The sequence below is a fragment of the Symsagittifera roscoffensis genome, chromosome 5 (genome assembly GCF_963678635.1).
Source record: "Symsagittifera roscoffensis chromosome 5, txSymRosc1.1, whole genome shotgun sequence".
Classification (NCBI taxonomy): Eukaryota; Metazoa; Xenacoelomorpha; order Acoela; family Convolutidae; genus Symsagittifera; species Symsagittifera roscoffensis.
In genome coordinates, this window is record NC_087066.1 from 4603825 (window position 1) to 4624413 (window position 20589).

The 20589-nt window shown below is 37.9% G+C and overlaps 1 protein-coding gene across 1 annotated transcript; it reads right to left on the reverse strand.

Moving 5' to 3' along the window:
• Nucleotides 1-1080: 1080 nt before the first annotated feature.
• Nucleotides 1081-19422, reverse strand: LOC134845639 (importin-7-like). Its single transcript, XM_063862651.1, has 18 exons — nucleotides 19222-19422; nucleotides 18385-18466; nucleotides 17982-18147; nucleotides 17568-17726; nucleotides 16622-16966; nucleotides 15956-16166; nucleotides 15423-15611; nucleotides 14794-14961; nucleotides 13809-14022; nucleotides 11736-11952; nucleotides 10957-11093; nucleotides 9743-9966; nucleotides 8951-9133; nucleotides 7892-8040; nucleotides 7406-7542; nucleotides 3349-3504; nucleotides 2772-2930; nucleotides 1081-1838 (listed from the first exon to the last, which is right to left on the reverse strand). The coding sequence occupies exons 1-18, from the start codon at nucleotides 19303-19305 to the stop codon at nucleotides 1549-1551; spliced, it is 3270 nt and encodes a 1089-aa protein (XP_063718721.1). The 5' UTR covers nucleotides 19306-19422; the 3' UTR covers nucleotides 1081-1548.
• Between the last annotated feature and the right edge of the window lie 1167 nt (nucleotides 19423-20589).

Consider the following 20589-nt stretch of genomic DNA (forward strand, 5'->3'; position numbering starts at 1 on the left):
GCTAGAAAAAGGAATAAAAAAACATCATAACATTATGCGAAACATGTCCTATCAGACACAGAGGCAATGCTGCACTTCGTCAACACAAGAAAACGACGTTGAGCAGCTCTAAAAAACGAATTAATGAAAGACTACAAGTACCGACCTCGTGATTTGAAATCTCATTTCCTCGTATCTAAGTCACGGTCTCTAGAAAGTTTACCAACACTAGTCACCAATAAAATAGATATTGATGCTAACCAATTTTCAATCCTGTACAGCAAAAATGCCACCAATTATAAATAAAACTAGTTCCAAGTAGGTCATTGCACCTCCGAGCAGGAGATGAGGAGTATCACCACCTTCAATTTGTTCGATGCTCGCTTGAAGACCGGCAAACATTAGCCACCAATAAAATAGAGAACAGATGCTATGAAATTCAAGTAAGTTTTTTCTGACCTTAACACTTTTGCTGTTCGATAATGGAGTTTGTCTTCGTTTTAACAAAGGAAATGAACCGAACTTGAAAAAAAGCCAAACCGCAAAAAAAAAGTAAATTTGAGCTTGAACAAATTTCAAGACTTTTCCTTAAAAAAAACAAAATGATTACGACCTTTGGAGGAGTAATTAACACAGAGGCAAAGCTTTGCTTCTCAAACATTTGCGAGATCAAAACAAGCCTCAAATGAAAATTTGAAATAAGCCTCAAGTAAGCAAAAATTCGCCTACCTCTGAGTTTCGAACCTACGACCTGGAGATTAAGAGTCTTACACACTAACCACTAAGCCACGGAAGATTAATACGTATAATTAACCACTCAGTCACAAATAAAGCACAGAACAGATGCTATTTTCAATGCTACAGTGAAATTTCCAAATAAGTGAACACTTTTAATAGGAAGTTAGATTAGAAAAAAGAAGGTCCCTTAAAAAACACTAAGCTGATCGCAAATGTAAATACTCTTATTTTCAGGCGCTCTTTGCTGAATCGAACAAAAAAATCAGAGTAGCTTTCGTTGCTTATTTATTTTCTTCCCAAAACAAGACTGAATTAATCTTAAATCATAGCCTGCCTTGAGCCTAGCGATAGTTAAGTGAAAAATAGATTCCTCAGGAAATTTATTAATTCGACAATTGTTTGCAATATCGAACAATTCAATAGTTCATATACCGGATTTTTTCCAAGTAAACAAGTTAGACGCCAATGGCCCAGTTGATATGAAAATATCTCTAGCGCACAACAGAAAAAAGCATCGGTTGAATGAATTCCACTCTAGTCACGCCAGTCACCGAATTCGCTACATTTACAATCAGAATAGAAGCAACAATAGGTGCAGATTATTATATTCATATTGCGCAGATCAATTTTTCGCACTAACATTTTTGACCAATTCTGTTTATAACTAAAAGCAGCTCATATTCAACGAACGCTATTCAATAAATATTTCACATAACAACAAAAGCCATCGTTCAAAATACATCTTATCATTTGCTATTTGAAGCCTTGATTCAATTGAGACAAATTTTCAAAAGTTCCAGCTTCGGAAAACAATTCTGTCTATAGGGTGTGTCAGGCGTCACCCTTGGCTCCACCGGCGCCTCCGAACTGGAAGGGAACTGAACCGGATCCAGGTGCTGCGTTGGAACCAGGAGCGGCTGGGTTCTGCGAGACGAAGTTGAACATCTGAGGCACTGCGGTTTGCTGGAACTGGTATCCGCCGGCCTTCTCGATCTTCTTGGCCTCTTTGGCGGCGTGTCTCTGATCCGCTGACACGAATATTTCATCTATCTCTTTCCTCTGGGACTCTGAGAGGTTCTCAGTTAGTTTCTGGAACAGAACTGGGTTGCTGTCTCGGATGGCTAAAACAAGGGCAATTATGTTGGCAAAGAAATGAACCGATGAGGTGGATAAGACCATGTCATCAAATATCTTTCTTGGCTTTAAGAGACCACGTCACAAGACTTTACTTCCATTTAGAGGCGGATTTAAAATTTTCTCTGCGAAGGATTTTGCCGACCTTTTCTCAGGTCAACAAATAAATTTTCTGAGCTCTCCCAAACAACTGAGTACCCTAGTTTGACTAAAGATTGCACCACGGACAAAATTTCGAACACAAGAAGTCCAAAAAGGAGGTTTAAGGGCATACATCGGAATAGTTTTTCGGCCAACGCACCCCTTTATGATTTTGAGCTTGCCGTCCGAAAGGGTTGTACAAAATTACCCAACGGGAACCCTTAGACTGTTTAAAGGTAGAATCGCTGAGATGTTGGTAGCCCCTCTAAATACCCGGCTCTTAGGTTTCTTTTTTTAAAACTTCTAATCTGCATTTGTTGCGAAGTTTTTTTTGCTTTTGTTACGAAGTTGGTTTCTAAGCTGCAACGACAAACAGTTGCTCTGAAAGGGTCAAAAATGAAAAAAAAGAAGAGTAAAAAAACTAACTAAAATCTGTCGAACACCCCGACCTGGAGGTTAAGAGTCACCCGTCATAGCATCTGTGCCATTATCTCTTAAGAATCTTCAAACAGTAGCCACCGATAAACCAGATACAAAGATATAATGCTATGCAGCAAAAGTAAACCAATTATAACCAGATACAAAAATGCCACAAATAAATGAGCACTTCCTTTGCGACTTGGGTTGGAAAAAAATGGATATTTTATTATGGCACTACACTCCAATTATGTAATAAGAACCAAATAAATTATTTAGAAATTCAATGAGCTCTTAAGAGATCAGATATTTGTTCAATTCAGATTTAAGTGTCAAAGATCAAAAAGGTCGTGTGAGCATACCTGTGATTGTAGTCTTGAACACCATGAACTCATCCACCTCGCAGTCTTCTTCGTCCAGCGGGGTGGTGTAGCTCTCCAGATTAGTCTCCTCATCACATGCATCACTATCATCCTCATCGTCATACTCCCCGTCACTGTCATCCTCCAGCGCGATCTCTCCTGAATGGCGCACAATTTACGAAAACATAAAAAAAAACAAATCAGGCAGAGGTAGCAAAAACTACCGCTCAAAAATTACAAACGTACATTTTGTCAGAGCACAAGCATGCCGAATGGGAACGGTCGCTAGTGTTACTATTTTGCAACCTTCACTTCACGTTTTTTTTTACATCTTCCGATAATCTTGATCAAAATAGGGTGAGTCTGTCTACAAGACTTTCGCGAAGATAAAAAAAACGTTTAGGATTGTTTTTGAAGGTTTTGACGACAAAAAGTACGTTCTTCACGCCTTTGTAATGAAGGGAACATTTTTACGACGAGGAAAGGTCGTCTGCCACCAATCAGGGAATTCACCTATGCAATGGTCACTTTCGGCACTAATATATACTATTTGCGAGGATCCAAAACTAACACTCACCCCCTTTCTCCCTAGCGGCCAGTTTGAGCAGGTACTCTGCCTCGTCCTCATTGGGCGCATCCTGGTCATCCTCCACCTCCTCATCCTCCTCCGCCCCTTCCCCATCCCCCTCTTCCTCTGATTCATCCCCATCGTCATTCTCCTCCTCTGCTTTATCTATGAGAAGCAAAGTCCACAAGTAAACAAAAGTGCTATGAAAATAAAACCAACCAAAACATTCTTTACAGTTCTTATTGAGCAAAAAGAAAAACAAACCAGTTATATTAACTTCTTAATTTGCCAACAATTAAAAAAAAATTGCGGAGGGAAAAGGGGAAAATAAGTCATCCAGTGGGAGTCAAGAAGATCAAGTAGACAATATCACCTCAACTATTTCAAATGGTTTTCAAACGTTTTCTGTGATATCTAATTTGCATGGTTCTTAAGCATATTCTGCTGTTCATTTGACTTATTGCATCTCAAAATGATTGAAAATTCAAAACTTCCTGTCTTCATTCAAGCTGATATTAAACTAACACTGAAATCCAGGTTTCCATGAATCTTTACGATTAACTATTTAACATCTTGACCAGAAAGTTGTTCCACCTATTTATTTAATGATTCGCCCTTAATCCCCCTTAGTGTTTTGTACACATTATACGCAGAGGCGAAGCTGCAATTTGCAAACACAAGCGAGAAAAGGACAGAAATTAGCTCTAAAAATGTTGGGAGATATATAAAGTTGGAAAATTTCTAAAATCGGGTATTTACAGAGGCGAAGCGGAGCTTCGCATCATTTGCGATACAACAAAATCACTAAAAAAGCAAAGTAAAAAAATGAAAAACGTTGAAAAAAATCTAGGTTAACCAAAAATTTCGTATGTGTCCATGAAATACGTCTAGAGCCCAGCTAAAGATGGAAGCACGAGTTTGATATTTTCTGAATTCGGTATACTGATGCGGCACGAAATGCGTGATTTCAAAAATTGAACTTTGCCCAAAACCTTAGTTTATTCTCTTCTAAAATAAGTAAGAGAGAGATTTGAGATTCTGGAACTTTCCCAAAAACAAAAACCTTTCTCTTACAAAATTTGACGAGTAGCCGCAGGAAAAACTCGCGCAACCGCTTATTTCTATTGTAATTTTCATCTCAGATTTAATAGGGTAGTTTTTAAGATAATTCAAATCTTCGAAACTTTTTTTGCCAATAGCAAGTCATGGCCGGTAAAGTAAAGAAGATTCCCAAAATCGGGTTTCTCGATTGAACACTTCAAGGTAATTTCCGAGTAGAGTAAAAAAAACTTGTTTGAAGTCCATTTTTTTCTTAAAGAAACTGGGCGTAGAAAAATATAAAACTAAGCTTCCAACAACCTGGTGTGTCGATTAAATCTATGATATCAGAAAAGGCAAGATAGTTATAGAGAAATGTCCAAAAACGGTCAACAAATCAGAAAGTTGATATTTCCGAGAAGCAAAGCTTTCTTTTAAAAAAAAACTGGGCGTAGCAGTTAACAATCAAGTTTAACTTTTGCAAGAAGCATAATTGTGCAAAAAAGATTGGGCGTAGCCGCTTATGGGGAGAATTTTTCAAATCCTCACTATTTATTCAAACAAAATCTTAGATTTGTTAGGATAGTTTTTTAAAAATATAGGTCATAAATTCCTCCACAGACTTTTTTAAGTCTGTAGACAGAGTGGTACAGCAAAAAGAGAAAGAGACCAGGGGAGTATGGAGGCAAGGCAAGCAAAAACGTAAGCGGTATTTTTATGGATACCCTTTTGTGAAAATCGGTAGAATTGTTTTAGAGAAAAAAACTAAAAATTTTGCAAAAAGTGATAAAATTTTCTAAAGCTTCTCAAAAAAATTAAATAAGAAAACCCAATCCCATACACATTCATAACACCTGTTTTTATCAAACATGAATTCGAGGGAAATTAGTCAAGCAAGAAAATTGAAATTAAAATTAGCAAATGAACAAGTTCTACGAAATGGAAACGAAGTTTCAAGTTTTACGAAGTTTCAAGTTTTACGAAGTTTCAAGTTTTACGAAGTTTGAAGTCCCCAATGGAACCAGACTGCAGTAACTAGTTCTCACTCAGTAGTTTAATTTGAATTTTTATGAAATTGAGCATGTCAGCTGATAAGCAGCATCATATGACCTCTTCATAGCAGCATCATATGAATCACTGATTTTTTTAAAACTAGTTAATAGCCCGAAACAAAAAGTCTATATTCCGATTGCGGTTCGAAACAAATAGCCTTTTTATCGGTTCAATTGATAAAGAATAATGCATCAAATGAGTTAACTTATTACTAAAATAATGTCAAAGCACATAATATCAAAAAGCCGTAAAGGTGCCCCGAAAGTGACATCTATATTGCGACTTTGGCTGAAACAAAAGAAGTCGTACAAATACACACCACTCTCTAAAACTCGCAAGTGTAATGATATACAAATTATACAAAAAAAAACATTATACAATAAAAAATAGCCAACAGGCAGCTAGAAAAGAGTCAAGAACGCAAGGAAACAAAAAGTTACTGACTTGAGTTTTGAAAAAAAAGATTGGCCTTACAGCTATTTGAATTTTCAGGAACAATTTATGATTGACACTTTTTGACACAGACTAACCTGAGCTGCTCACCACTTGCGATACAAAAGAAAAAAATTTAAAAAAATCGAAAAGATCGAAAAACTAGATCTATAACATGAATAAAGCTAGTTTTGAAACAAAAACAAAACAAGACAATAGAATGTGTGACAAGCATCGGAAAGTAACGTATCCAGCGGTAGAAAAGCCGAAAATACCTAGTCAAAAGTCGAAAAAAATCAACAAGACTTCAAACTACTGAAAAGTTAATAAGTCCACCTCACCCTCCAAACACTTTATTTGCTCGTCAAAATAAACATTATCAGCCCGCTAAGCCGATATAATATAGGCCGAAACCTATTAAGCCCAAAAAAATGAATATACAAGCAGCCGAATAAAAATCCCTTCAATCTCAAAACACAGACACGCACACACAAAACTTTTTTGACTCGTCATAGATGCAATATGAAGCCAATAAGCCGATATACAATAGGCCGAAACCTATCAAGCCCAAAAAAGAGAAAATACAAGAAAAGTCGGAAAACAAATTGTTAGCATGAAAAACTTGACCTCTAATTCTATAGGACTTTTATCATTTTGCGCAATCCAGAGATCAGCATTAAAAATGTGTTTCTGTTGAAACGACACACAACTAGGTCAATAAGCCGTTAAAAAAGAGACCGAAATCATATCGGCAGAATAAAGTTTTTAAAAGAAAAAAAATACACTAATGTGAAAAACTTTAAAAAACTATACAATATGGCAAATAAACATCAGCAGAGTCATCAGCCGACAATTTTTTATGAAACGGACTATATCCAGTTTGAAAAAAAAAAAAACAGGTCCGGTCAGTTTCAAACCCAGGACCTTTGGCGTCCCAGGCGTATTCATTACCTCCAGACTAAGTCTGCCGAAGACGCTCAGAAATTTGAATTCATTGTGAACCAAGACACCAAATGATTCAAGCGATTCTGTTAAACTAGTTTTTAACCCGAAAAAAAGTCTACATTTCAGTTTGATAAAGCTTGCTTATCGCAAGCGTAAAAAAACTAACTCTCAATTTTAGTCTATTGAATCAATCAGTAAACTTCGTGGGGAAACCTGAAAATTAAATTCCATCTTCGAAATTATAAGACGATCACGTTTTCGTGAACTTTACACTTCTGCGGTTCGATAGTGGAGTTTGCCGTCCTGTTAACAAAGGAAATAAAATAAACTTAATTAAAGAAATCAAAAGTCAAACGGCGAAAAATCAAATTTGACCGTGAACAAGTTCTAAGACTTATGCTGGAAAATAAACAACCAAAATCAGCAAGACCTAAATAAGGTTTTTCACGACATATATATGATTTTTCACGGTGTTCTTGATTTCGCGGTGTTCGTACTTAAAATTATACGAAAAACTAGACATATGATTCTTTCATTATCCACCAAAACACTGCTCCCATTCTCAATACTACGATACGATTAAGCGGCTGGTACTCACACTGGTATGCCCTCTTGAGTCCACTGAAGAGAGTCAAAAAGGAGGGCATGAGGGTCTGCATGGACCCATTGACCACATCCACTTTGCCCCCACAGTGCTGCTGCAGCAGAGTACACAAACCCAGCACACACAGTTTCCTGTCAACACCAAACATCATAATAGTCCATAGTTGATGACATGTAGTTCGTGTAGTCCTTCATTATGACCCAACTGGTGTCTAATTGGTCACTATTTGCAAATTTTTCAAGTATTTCAGACTATTTTCAAGTATTTTGGATATTTTTTTTTCAAGTTTTCTTTTCAGTTTGCGAATTGAAATCAGAAATTTCGAATCATAATTGATTGTTTTTTTTGCTTAGAATATTTTGCAATGAGCGATATTTTGGACAAAAGCGGAGAACAAAAGTATCAAATCAAACTGATTGTTTGTGCTCAAAAACAATATTATAAAAGTATGCCTGTGATAATGGCTGTATATGTGGCTACCTGTCATGTAGTCCGAAGAAGCAGTCCAAGTCACTCATCCACTGCTTGAGGAAGGAGTGAGTGATGGGCTCCTGACTGTTGGGCAGATTGGTGGTGTTCAGGATATTCAGCACTAGCTCTGGGTTCTTATATAGAGCCGCAATCACAACCTATCAAACACATGTTCATCTAACCACTGTAGGCAAGTAAGAGCTTCATATTGATACAGAATCCAGTTTGCTACTCATAAAGAAGGCTAGCATATAACTTTTATTCGGCTTTTTTCACGCTGAAACTTCACAAACTTAATTTACTTATCACTGCAAAAGTAGTCGATCATATTTGAAATCGACTGAAATATCTGTGGCTGAGTTGTCTCTGCGCCTTGATGTATACGATTCGATTAGCGAAGCCTCATATATTAAACCGTCAATGTCATACAGTATAATGGCGTTGTTTTTTCGCTAATTTAGCTAATGCACATGCTTGTTCTAATTTACCTAAAAGCTATTTCAAATCAGAGCTTGACTGGAAAACGAAAACATAGCCAACTGACAGTTGGAAAAGAGTAATAAATGCAAGGAAACTGAAAAAACACTTCACTTGAAAAACTTTCGAATTTCAAAGAAAAAAACAGATGCCCTTTAAACTTTTTGAATTTCTAGAACAATTTGTGTTTAGCGCTTTTTTGATAACATTAACCCAATTTGAGAAAACTGGATCAAAAGGTAAAGTTTTTATTCCACTGGAAGTCTAAAAATTAAATTCCACTTTCGAAACCAGCAATTGTTCACGTTTTTTCTCGACATTTTCACATTCGTATTTGGAGAGTGGTATTTACATCACTTTCAACAGATGAATTTCAACTCAAAAAGTTCATATATACAAAAATCTGTAGTTATTGTGCATTTTAAGACTTTTTCGAGAAAAAAAAACAAAAAAAAGTTCATTACTCTTAAACAAAAAGTATACGCAATGGCACATCACAGAGTATACATGGCCGATGTATATTGAAACAATCTGTGTAGGAGTACGATGTCAAGATTATGCGTTAGTGGTAATAGAGGTTGGTCTACCTACCTGTATGCACATGGTTCTGAGTTCGGAGCAGGTGATGGGCTTGGAGAGTCTGTCGAAGATGAGTGTGAGGAAGTGGGGCATGCTCTTGTCCATGGTGGCATTGCTGCACTGCAGAATCATCACCTCCAGCAACTTGGCCGCGTGCATCTCAAAGTCCTCGTTCGACTCCTCATTCGTCAACACCTACTCGCCACAATCAATCAATCAAAACAATCAAAACTAAAAATAAAACGAGATGCTCACAAACAAGAATAGCATTCAACACAAAACAGCAAAAGCTTTAAATAAGTGTCACCGTGTTTTTTGGCTTCAATTTCAATTATTGGTTCAAACCATTACTGAAGATTTTCTTTAGGTCAGCCATTTCGAAACTCAGAATGACCACATTATGTGGAACATGCCGTTTTTGAGCGCTTTCCCCGCTCAAAATATATATACATTGCCTTCGAAGTGTCAAAAAGTTGACCAGCCACAAATGGCTGTCGTAAAATAATTCCAGCTAAGAGACCTTTTGGAACAAATTCAGAGGGGGTCTTTCCCATAATAGTCCCCCCACATATTATCAAAACCACTATATGGATAGGCTTTATTTTTTGCTCCCGAAGTAAGACTATCAAAAAATGGGGGTCTTTCCCATTACAGCCGCCCCAATGGAAGTAACAAAAAACTAGCCCCTCTACACTGTGATTTTACTTAGGGGAGGCGCTATATTTTACAGTAGGGATTGGGCTCTAAAAGGAAAGCATCGAAACATTCGGGCCCTAACACATGATTGGTATGATATTTACAGACCTGCCTGCAGACGAGGAACACTTTCTCAATCCTGGATGGGTCTGTCTCGAATGCAGGGGTGTCTACAGTGATGAAGTTGTGCAGAGGAGGCAGGAAGTCTAGGAAGTAGTCGTAACCCTCCTGTGAGAACATGGTGAACATGTAGTCCAACACCTGCCACATCGAAGCAGACACACTAGACACTGTCAGACTGTCCACAATAGACAGAATCTCCTCGTAGAACTCTTAACAACAACAACAAATCAGTGAGTGATCAACATCGATTTGTAGCAGCACTCAGTCGAGTCCCGAAAAAATATAACTTTTACAAGATTTCTTGACTGCTTTCTCATATTTCTACAAACCGTTTCAAGTTCAGATTAATTAATGAGATCAGCATCAGATATCAATAGTATAAGATATCAGAAGCCGAACCCTTGAACGCAACATGCTATTTTGCCGACCGAATTATTATATTTGAGGAGCGACGGCATAAAATTTCGACTTATTGGGATACTTTTAGTAACCTCGGAAAGCCAATGTGTTCGCTATTGTATCAAGCTGACAATTTAAAAAAAAACCTTGAAAAATCAGTCCTCTCCAACCTGTTGAAAAACACAGATCCGTACTTAACGCTTGTTTATGTGAAGGATAATGTTTCAGTATAGATTTTACATTTAGTTATGCATACAAGAGATATACATTAGCTGTAACGTTCGAAGAGAAAGAACAGATTGACCAACCATATTCCGGAATCCCTAAATGTGCAAACGGAAACAACTCAATTGGCGCCGATTCCTTTTCGGGTGAAAAGTGTTCGCGTGCGATTAGAGAAACCAATTTAACTGAAACTTTCTTCCTGTCGCCTTGTCTTTACATGTCATGTTATTTGACCAGAGAAGGAATTCTTAGGGTTCAAAAAGTGTACCTATATATAGGGGCGGATCTAGAATTTTCTCGAGGGGGGCGGACTTTCGAAAATTTTGTCGACCTTTTTTTTGTCTGAAAAATGCAGTCCAATAAAAAGCGTTTTTAAGCACTTTTTGGAAAATTTTGGTTAAAAAAATTGAGTTTTTTTGGCGCGCGCTCCCCTCCAAATTAGGTCTGCCCAAAATGGATTTCTTAAAAAGTACCAAAGGGGGAACCGCCCCTGCCTATATATCACACTAAGATACGCTTGTGAGTGACAGTAAGTTTCTGTGAGTGAACTGAGAGTGTGGTGTCGTTTCGTGTACCTTGTGAGTTGTTCTGCAGCACATATCCGACTATGGACAGCACTACTGGCTCCAGCTGCTGCATGATGGGCTTGTTCTCCTCCAACACATTCACCATACTCTCTATCGTGTTCAACAGGCCCATAGCCGTCATGGCCCTAAATAAAAGACATACAAACACTCAAACAAACAATATAAAGATACTACGCATCTCGTATACTATCACCCCCGGCTGATATGTTATAATAGGTGGCATATTCAAGTTAAATAGCTGGATCGCTCTTTTTATACTTCGAACAGTTTAAATAATTTATTTCAAGCCAAACTTTTTTGGCAACAATAGCGTAAAGTTTGATTTGATGAATACCAATTCATCTGGCATAGTAATATAGGCTTTTAACATAGGGCGGGGGGGGGGGGGGGGGCAAATGTTAATTGTTAAGTAGATTAAAATAACGCATTTTTGACCAATCAGAATGCAAAATTCTAATTCTCAATAGAAGTGCTAATTAATTGCTTTTATTAATAAGGGTGACTATTCTTAAGTAGATACCAAAGGAGGGTGGCAATTGTTAAGTAGATCCGTAATATATTTGCAAAAAAATATCTTAATAGCATGTAAAAATGATTGAAAGTGAAATGACTAAATTACGCATTATAGTTCTCAAATTTAATAAAAGTACAACTCAAATAGTTCTCAAAATTGCCACCTATAGTAACATATCACCCACACCCCTATGGTACTTAGTAAAGAACATCCACCTCTATGAAGAACTCAGCTTGGAACTCATCATGCCTACCTGTCTTCCACATTTTCATCATCATCTCTCTCCAGCACCACTTTGAATGTATCTGCCAGATGTTGTGCAATGTTCACTGCGTAGAGTGCAATGTCCTCCTCGAAGTTGCCAATCAGTCGCTGGATCACCCCGTTCAGATCGTCATTCACTGTCTCTCTAATTAGCATCAGCACTGTCTCTAGCACTTTCGGCACCACTGGTTTGATTAAAGCGTGTGCTAAACACAGACACTGAATGTAACTGTAACATTGAAATAAATTTAAATAGTTTCCGAACTCTAACAAAAGACAAACTTTCTTGGTGATCATGGTCTAAAACAATTTATTACGCTGTAGATTTCCTTAACTTGCCATGGTAGCAAGACATATTACCCTATTCTAACTTATCCTCTACCAAACTGCCCAATACCATTTTAAACTATGTTCCAACTTGGCCTATGCGATTTTACCCTTCTTTCTAACTTACCCTATGCTAAATTGTACTAATTAGTTGTGTCGCAATTAGTTTTTTCTTTTGAAGTACTAATTAAAAACCAAATTAAAAAATTTTTAACCTGCACGTGTTAATTCATTTAAGACCAGCTTTTAGGACTCAATTGAGTCGCAAATTCAGACTAATTTCTGTGAAGACGCAATTTAGCGCTTTGCCTAAATATTGTATTTTATCATAATCAACCAAGTTTAATCCCCAAATTTCACAATTCAGGGTAGAATGAATGCAAAAACTGTTTCAATGTTTATTTTATTATTCAAAATTGCAACAAAAAATGAGCAATTTCTTGTAGATTATCGCAACGCAATCGTCTCACTCTTAAAAATGATGGCCATGAATATAGCACGAAGCAAGAGGCGAAAGAGACTGGAAACGCTCAAGATGGAACTCCCACAATTGCAGGTTGACAGCTATCACATTTGGCGATGATCTGATTTCCTCACACAATGATCACAGCCACGAAACCTTCCCTGGTCGATCGGATGCACGAATTCTTATTCAGAAGATGAAACAAGATGCTAACAACCAGCAAGTGCCGGTTAACAGCAGTATAATTGCAACCTTCCTGCATTCCGTAGCGGACGAAAAAGTTCTGCTATTAGCTTTACAATCTCGATCTGCAATAAATTGGGCTGTAAATCGACATAAAAACTCTTCGCCTCACCAATTGTTGATAGACAGTTTGAAATACCGAAACAATTTGAGAGCTTCTGCTCTTTCGACAACGGTAGCGAGGATGCCGAAAGAGTTCTCATTTTCGGCGATTGCGACAAGGTGAATGATCTTGAGTTGAACCGAGACTTACGGCTTTGTGATGACACCTTTAAAAAACTCCCAACGCAATTTTATCAATTATATACAATCCACTTACAATTGGCAGGTTTTTATCCCCCCCGTGCATTTGTGCTTTGCTTCCAAATAAACGAGAGTTTACCTACAAGAAGTTTCTCAACGGTTTGTCACAGCTTATGCAAAATGCCAAGTCCAACCGTATTCTCGACTTTGAGCGTGCTACTATCAACGCGTTCTCTTCTCACTACCCCGAGGCACATATTAAAGTTGGCTTCTTTCATCTAACTCAAGCCTTTAACCGCAAAATCAACGAAGTCGGTTTGAAACGATTGTACGGAAGCAACAAATGAGCTCAATTTGGCACTACGGCTCATTCCTGTGATAAGTTATGTACCAATTGACATGGTCACCGTTGCTTTTGATCAAGTAATCGAAAAACTCGAGAAAGTTGCTGATTGCGTTGAGCTAGATGAGACCCTTGGTGAAAAACTGGATGAGGTTGCATCTTATTTCCAAAAAAAGTTACATCAAAGGGGAGACAATAGGTCGCAACAACCGAGAGCCATTATTTCCATTAACTTTTCCATTATGATAAACTAACTTTTTGGGCAACGATTAACAACTTTTACCGAGAACAATTATTATTCGACCCATTGATGATTCACCCCAAATTCATCAGAACTTAAATATTCTGATTTCAACAGCATAAAAATTCACCGCCACAATAAAAATCACCATGTCCATTTTTCCTAAAATGCAGTCGCATACAGTCCTAAAATAGTTACTCACATTTCTCCTGACTGCCAATGACTGAGTGAAGAGCTACTGCTGCATTGACTTTCACCGGCAGCTGCTCCTGTTCACTCAGAATGCAGTTCAGCAGACCCTGAGTGATGTTGGCAAGAGTGGAGTCGTCTTTGAGTTTAACCAGGGCGAACTGATTCACCACCCAACACGCTCTCGCACGCATGAAGCCAAACTCACTTGAGAACTGGGGAATCACCTACACAAACCCACCCTCAACCATAACATTCAAAATTCTATGCTGAACATAAAAGAACGGACAATTTTTCATTAAGTTCGGAGAATTTTTCATTGATATAGGTTCTTTCCATCAATTTTCCACGATGGAACGGACCAACATGCTAGCTACGGAAACTTTGACGGCGAAGCGCTGTTGTGCCCCTAGATTACACCATCATGTTGTCTTTTTTCCCGCCCTTTTCCCGGATGGGCGATGTTGTCTCGCTCTCAAGCAAAGCGCTTGGATCAACCTGGGCTTAATGCCACTGACCAAAACAAGTTCATACTAAAAAAAAACATTGAAAAAACAAGTTCAAATCTTTGGTATTATTTTATGACATCCATTTTGGGCCGACCGACTCTAAACATTTTTTAAATGTGGCTTCGGCGCCAATATATAGTAATTTTGAATATGAGCGTGCGCCGAAAAAAGGCTTCGTCAAAATTTTTTAAAGTGCCAGAAAACGGCATTTTTAACGTTTAAAAAAAAATTGTTTTTTTTTGTGTTCTCGGAGCGCTCTGAAAAAAATCTACAACATTTTTTTTGAAAATCCGCAGCCTCCCCCCCCCCCCCTCCACACACACACACACACACACACACACACACACACACACACACACACACACTCGAGAAAATCCTAGATCCACCACTGGATATATTTGAAGCATAAGATCCCATAATATCTATCCATATCTATTTTTCACTAGGTGTTGAAATAAACATCCAATATTTTTTGAAAGTAGTTGCTACCTGTGACACGAGCATGTTTTCCACTTGCACTTTGTACATCTTCTTCCTCAGCAGCACATCTGCCAGACACCCGATCAGCCTCAGAGCCCCCTCCCTCTTCTGGGGTTCCATAGGGGGGTCTACTGCAGTCAACACACCCACCACAAACTGTAGTGTCTGGGGCAGCACCTGAGAGACGAATTTGAAAAAGTAAACAATTTCAGATGTAACTCATCTAGAACACAAGGTTCAGGAAAGGTGAATAAATTACTTTATTATGTTAATGCAACTACAGTATCTTCTACATAGATATTTTTCGATACTTTCAAAGTGATCCGAAAAACTGCCGGGTTGTTTTTCGAAGTATTTTGTTTTGATAATACACTTTGCTTCGCAGGTGTTAAAACAACCAGGGTAGAAACACCAAACATACTTCAAACGATATATTTAGTTTAATGTCCAAAACAATTAACTTAATTCAGCCATGGGCTTCAATCATAGCAGGCGTCTTTTCAAAACAACTATGAGACGGGATTTAATGTTGTTTTCTCCTGCTTCAACGTTTGCTTTTTGTGGTTCCTAGACCCCTCTAACGAACGAGTTTTAGTGTAGGAGCCTATGGTATTAACTAATTCTACTATAAAACTGACCTCTTTCCTCTTGCTGCATGCGAGTATGAGTAGTGTCTCGGCGGCATTGACGGGCGAGTAGAACTCCTCGAAGATGTCGAACTTGGATCTGATGTACTCCAGGGGGTCCTCATTCCACAGCTCCTCGTCCTCCTTCGAGAAGCACAGGAGGGGAAACAGCACCTCCCGGATCAGAACGGGCAGTTGGGTCTACAACAGATGACATCTTTCAGCTTCAGTTCATTGTTTTGACATAGATTTAACAAACGCGGCAAAAACTCACCGGAAATATTGAAAGTTTAAAGCGAAAACTACATTAATTGGTAGATTAAGAAATCGAAACCGATTTCCTTTCAACTAAAACTTGTGAAATTGCAAAATTTAAGTACAAATTACAGAGATTCAAATCGCCATTGGGAATAATTATAAAAAGCGACGACAGAAAACAAGCACCTTAATACAATATATGATGCTTCCATTAGATCAAAATAAAGAAAAAATCCTCCCCGAAAAAGAAAAACAAATATTGGGAAAACAAGTTCTTTGTGCGTGACCTTCATTTTGAGCCAGCATATTGAGTGGTTGATACAGAGAGTGAGGTACTGCAGAGTGTGTTGGAGGACTCTGGGAGCGATGAACAGACACTGTCGCTTCTTCTCCAGCACAGACAGACACGTGATCATGCCAGGGCTCGAGAGGGTCTTGAGGAACCAGGCGGCGAACTGCTCGTACACATTCGAGATTAAATTGCCAGGACTGCCGAACCTGAAAGAGGCAAGCAAATGGCTAATAACTAATAGCCTCGACTATCGTACACAGAAGCGTGAAATACCAACTCAGGTATGGATCTTAATAATTTAGGAAACCAATAGGAATCTATGCAAATAATTTCCGACCATCAATGAAAAATGTAAAAAAAAGTTTAGTTTAATTTTATCGTAACTTCATTTCAGCATAACAGAACACGCTTTATTAGTACACAAATCTGATAGATACCAGCCTCTTCAACACTAAAACGTTCAATTTTCATACAAGATGAAGAAAATGAGAATTAATTTACACTTCGGACTTAATTCAATAATTCAATTTAACTATTTTTTAAATTTATTTCAGAAATCAGTGGAACCCTCTATTGAAGTAGGAACTACTTTTTATCGAACATCTTAAGAATGCTGGGTTAAAACTTTATAAAAGGTTAATTTATGAATTTGTTGACTGACCTCTCGAACAACCTGTGCATAATTCTGGACGCCCACTTCTTCACTTTCCACCACACAGACGTCTCCTTCTCATCGTCATCTTCAAAACAGTTCACATGTTCAGGCACCTCTTGTTCTAGAACATTCTGACACATCACAAACCACTGCTGACAGCTCTCGTTACTGATTGTGTCCAGAGGGTAGAAGTACTGGGTGACACAGTGGAATATCTTGAGGATGAGTTTGCGCATCTCCACTACTGGATCACTCTGATCTGCTAACATGGCAGCTGCTCTGGAGTAGAGGAGAGGAAGCGCCACTTTCAACACCTCGTTGCGAGCACCACATTCTTCTGATTTCTTATATCTACACATATCACAATTGAATCATCCAAACTCACAAATCTGGTTAACAGGATATCTGATAAATAATCACATTTCGCAAAAAAACAGCGCCAGCTAAATTTTGGTTGTCATGGAAGATTTTTTTTTCATAGTACAGACTCGTTTCATTTTTATCCATTGAAAGATTCATGATATTTTAAGATGTTCGCAATTGCTTCCCGCATGTCTTCCAGGTGACCTGCAATACTATCCATAACAGCAAGGGATTTCTGGGGCGATGGATGCGAAACCTCCACAGCCTAAAGGGTCCCCATTTTGGCACTATTTAAAAAACAACAAGCCTTAATTTGCTGTTAACGTACCTTGGGCGCCTATATCAAATAGATTTGAAGGGGACACTCTATAAAAGGCTTAATGTTGACATTTATAGTTGCTGAAAAAAATCTAAAAATGGCACGAACAGTTGTTTGAAAAGCCACTTCCTCGATAAAATCCGAGATCCTCCCTTAATCCATAGGCATGACACATGAATTCAAAAAAAAACTTTCATAAGACACGAGACGAGGTCAAATTTAACTGATGTGCTAAATCGACTAGACAAGGATGTATTGATTGAGCCTTACGAGTAGCACTTGCACAGTTGGTGTAGGATGACCAGTCCGGCCGAGAACTCCTCAGGAGTGTTGGAGTTGAGTTTGGCCAGGATCTGGTCCGCCAGTTCGGGCCACTTGGAAGGGAAGTCCTGCTTGCAGATGCTCTGGAACGCCGTCGACAACTGGTTCCTATAAATAGCTCAACTACACTAAACTAGAGCATATAAAACTTCAAATATTGCAGACTCAGCCGTGCAATTTAGTCGTAATGGTGATCAGCTTCGCAAATCCCTCGTTTTTCTCCAATAATTTCTCTATTAATGACTCTATTAAGCAATTAATAGATTAATAACTTTGCTGAAATCAAACCAGTTTTCATTTCAAAGTCAACAGCACTGTCGTGTTATAATTATTCGGTCAAAGTGAAGGTCAACTGCGACTGACCTGAGTAGTCTGGGTGACCTTGAGATGGCTTCTACAATGACACCCCTGATGAAGGCCTTGTCGTTCTCGTGGATGGAGAAGGGCGGCACCTCCCCCTCCACACTGCCTTTGGGGGGATCCTTCTCCTCCCAGTAGTTCGTGATCATGTTCTTGAAATAGATCGCGGCTGAAATAAAACACGTAATATAGATGACCTAATTTCGTATAACATTACATATGCAATTAAATATTTCTTCTTTTGTAAGTTCGACCGATTATAATATTTTCATTTTTTTATTAGGATGAAAATAGGTTATAAACAATCTTCAACAATCAAATTGCTTAGAAACTTATCGATGGATAAGTTGTATCTAGAACTTCTAGTCATGGAGGAGGGGGAGGGATAGCCAAGATCATGACATACCTGCTTGTCTGGTTGGTTGTTGCACTTGGTCATTGGTCACTACTTTCAGGATGCTGGGTGCGAAGTCGATGATTTTGAAGATCTGAATCAACAATACAAACATTTGCTCTCATAGTGTAAAAATCATACCATATGTTTTTGCATAATTTCTCTCCATAGTATTTCCCCATTTTCTTCATTTCATCCATTTATTCGCAAACTTCATCGTCTTATTTTTATTGTTGACAAATTTATCAAGGCAAGTGCTTAAATTTTGTGTCACTGTGATTTCTACATAATAACTCAATGAAATTCGGGGAATTTCTCGCAAATCTTTCTCGTAAACTAAAGCTATATTTTGTTGTAAAAAATTTCTGATGAACGTGCTCTCGAAATTTTTCGATAACGTTTTCTGTACATTTGAAACAGCCAACAAACACCAGGAAAAACTTCAACGAATTCAGTAAAATCAACGAAACATTAGTTACTTTTTCACAAAACTAGCCGAAGTAAATAGATATTTTTTATTCCGCTGGCATATATGAAAATTAAAATCCGATTTCGATATCACGTTCTCCTTGCGCCATTTGCACTGTCGTAAATAGCAGTTTCGTGCTATAAGTCAACATCAATTGGAGAGTGGAATTCGCCTTCCTTTCAACAAATGAACTGAAATGAACTCAATTAAAAAATCTTAGTCAAAACGGCAGAAGTCGATTTCAGTATGATCAAACTAAGAAAAAGTAGAAAAAAAACCATTAAAAAAAGTTCAAAATCATCACGACCAATATAATTGTCTTCGCTATGTTCATTGACATTAAACAACAATTAAGCCTAATCGAATTACTGGCAGCATACCGTGTCGAGTTCCTGTTCCGCATCCTTCTGTAGTTCTGGATCGAGCGAGCTCTGGAACAGGGTGCAGATGCTCTCCACGTCCATTGTGTATTGCTGTTGTACTTACTTCTTCTCTTCTGCTTCTACTCTTAGGTGTAGTCTGTTAGGCTCAGGTTCAGTTCGCTCTTCAGTTCAACACATCAATCAACAGCACACGGCATCAACTCTGAAAAGGAGACAAAAAACTATAAAATCACCTTTTCAACTACCGGCGAGTACAGAATTTTTAATTATTATCCTCAAAGGTAACACGAGGAGACAAATTGTAAATATTTGTACGCATTTAAAAATACCACACGTAAAGTTTCATTAATCTTTTCCAGTTTTAATTTTTTCACACAGAGGCGAAGCTCGGCTTCGCAAACACTAGCGAGAACACAATGAAATAAGAAAAATAGAAATAAGCCAAGAATTAGTAAAAATTCCACGTCGTGTCGGATTCGACCCTGTGATCTAGAGATTATGAACCTCAAGCACAAACCACTCAGCCACAATGACGCTTAAAAATTCAGAAACACTAGCCGAATCAGAACATAAAACAAAGAACAGACTATGAAATTTCCAAATGAGCTGGCTAGTGTAATAATAGAAGATGAGGGTTCAAATTTATATCTTTTAAACACTTCACGTGCACTAGCAACACACTCGGTGGTCAAAATTTTCCGCAGCAAGCTAGTTAGTTGATCACAGACAACTCCCCTCAAAACCAAAAAATTACCTCAAATTCAAATTGCGCTGCATCAAACTTAGAAACAGAAGTGAAACAGCACAATACAAGAAGATACAAATGATGGTCCACGAAACCAAAAATGATTATGACACAGAAGAAATTCGTCAGTGTGAACTTTTTACTGAACGAGATCAGACCAGTCACAAAAACTACAAATAAGTTTTTTCTACTTCATTTTCACATTAGTCTCATTTGTTAGGTGTAATGTGATGAAACGACTATACGAATGCGTGCAACGTTGTAAATTAGACAAACGACAATAAATAACAATCAAAAATTAACAAAAAACCAACAAAAATGTTTTGTTTTGGAGCTGAATAATTTTGTGTTCCCAAGGAAGCATAAATGAAGGTATGTAAAATTATTTTTCTCGGAGTAAACCCAAAATTTTCATTACGTAAACGAAAACTTTAAGTCTAATTTTGAGCGAGTAAAGACGTGGTCGCTGGCTTCTCTCGCTCGAAATTAAGTTAAAATTAAAAATTTCAAACCGGTTTTTCTCGACACTGGGACAAAATTTTGAAAACTCTTTTTATTATAATTCAAATCACGGCTGAGATGTCTTTAACATGATAAATCACTGGACCCCTCATGATTAT

Coding starts and splice junctions, on each gene's coding strand:
- LOC134845639 (XM_063862651.1), bottom strand. CDS start 19,305: ATGGACGTGGAGAGCATCTGCACCCTGTTCCAGAGCTCGCTCGATCCA. Junction 14,962..15,422: donor CATGCAGCAAGAGGAAAGAG/GTCAGTTTTATA, acceptor TTCGTCTCTCAG/GTGCTGCCCCAGACACTACA. Junction 11,953..13,808: donor CATTGGCAGTCAGGAGAAAT/GTGAGTAACTAT, acceptor GTCTGTGTTTAG/CACACGCTTTAATCAAACCA.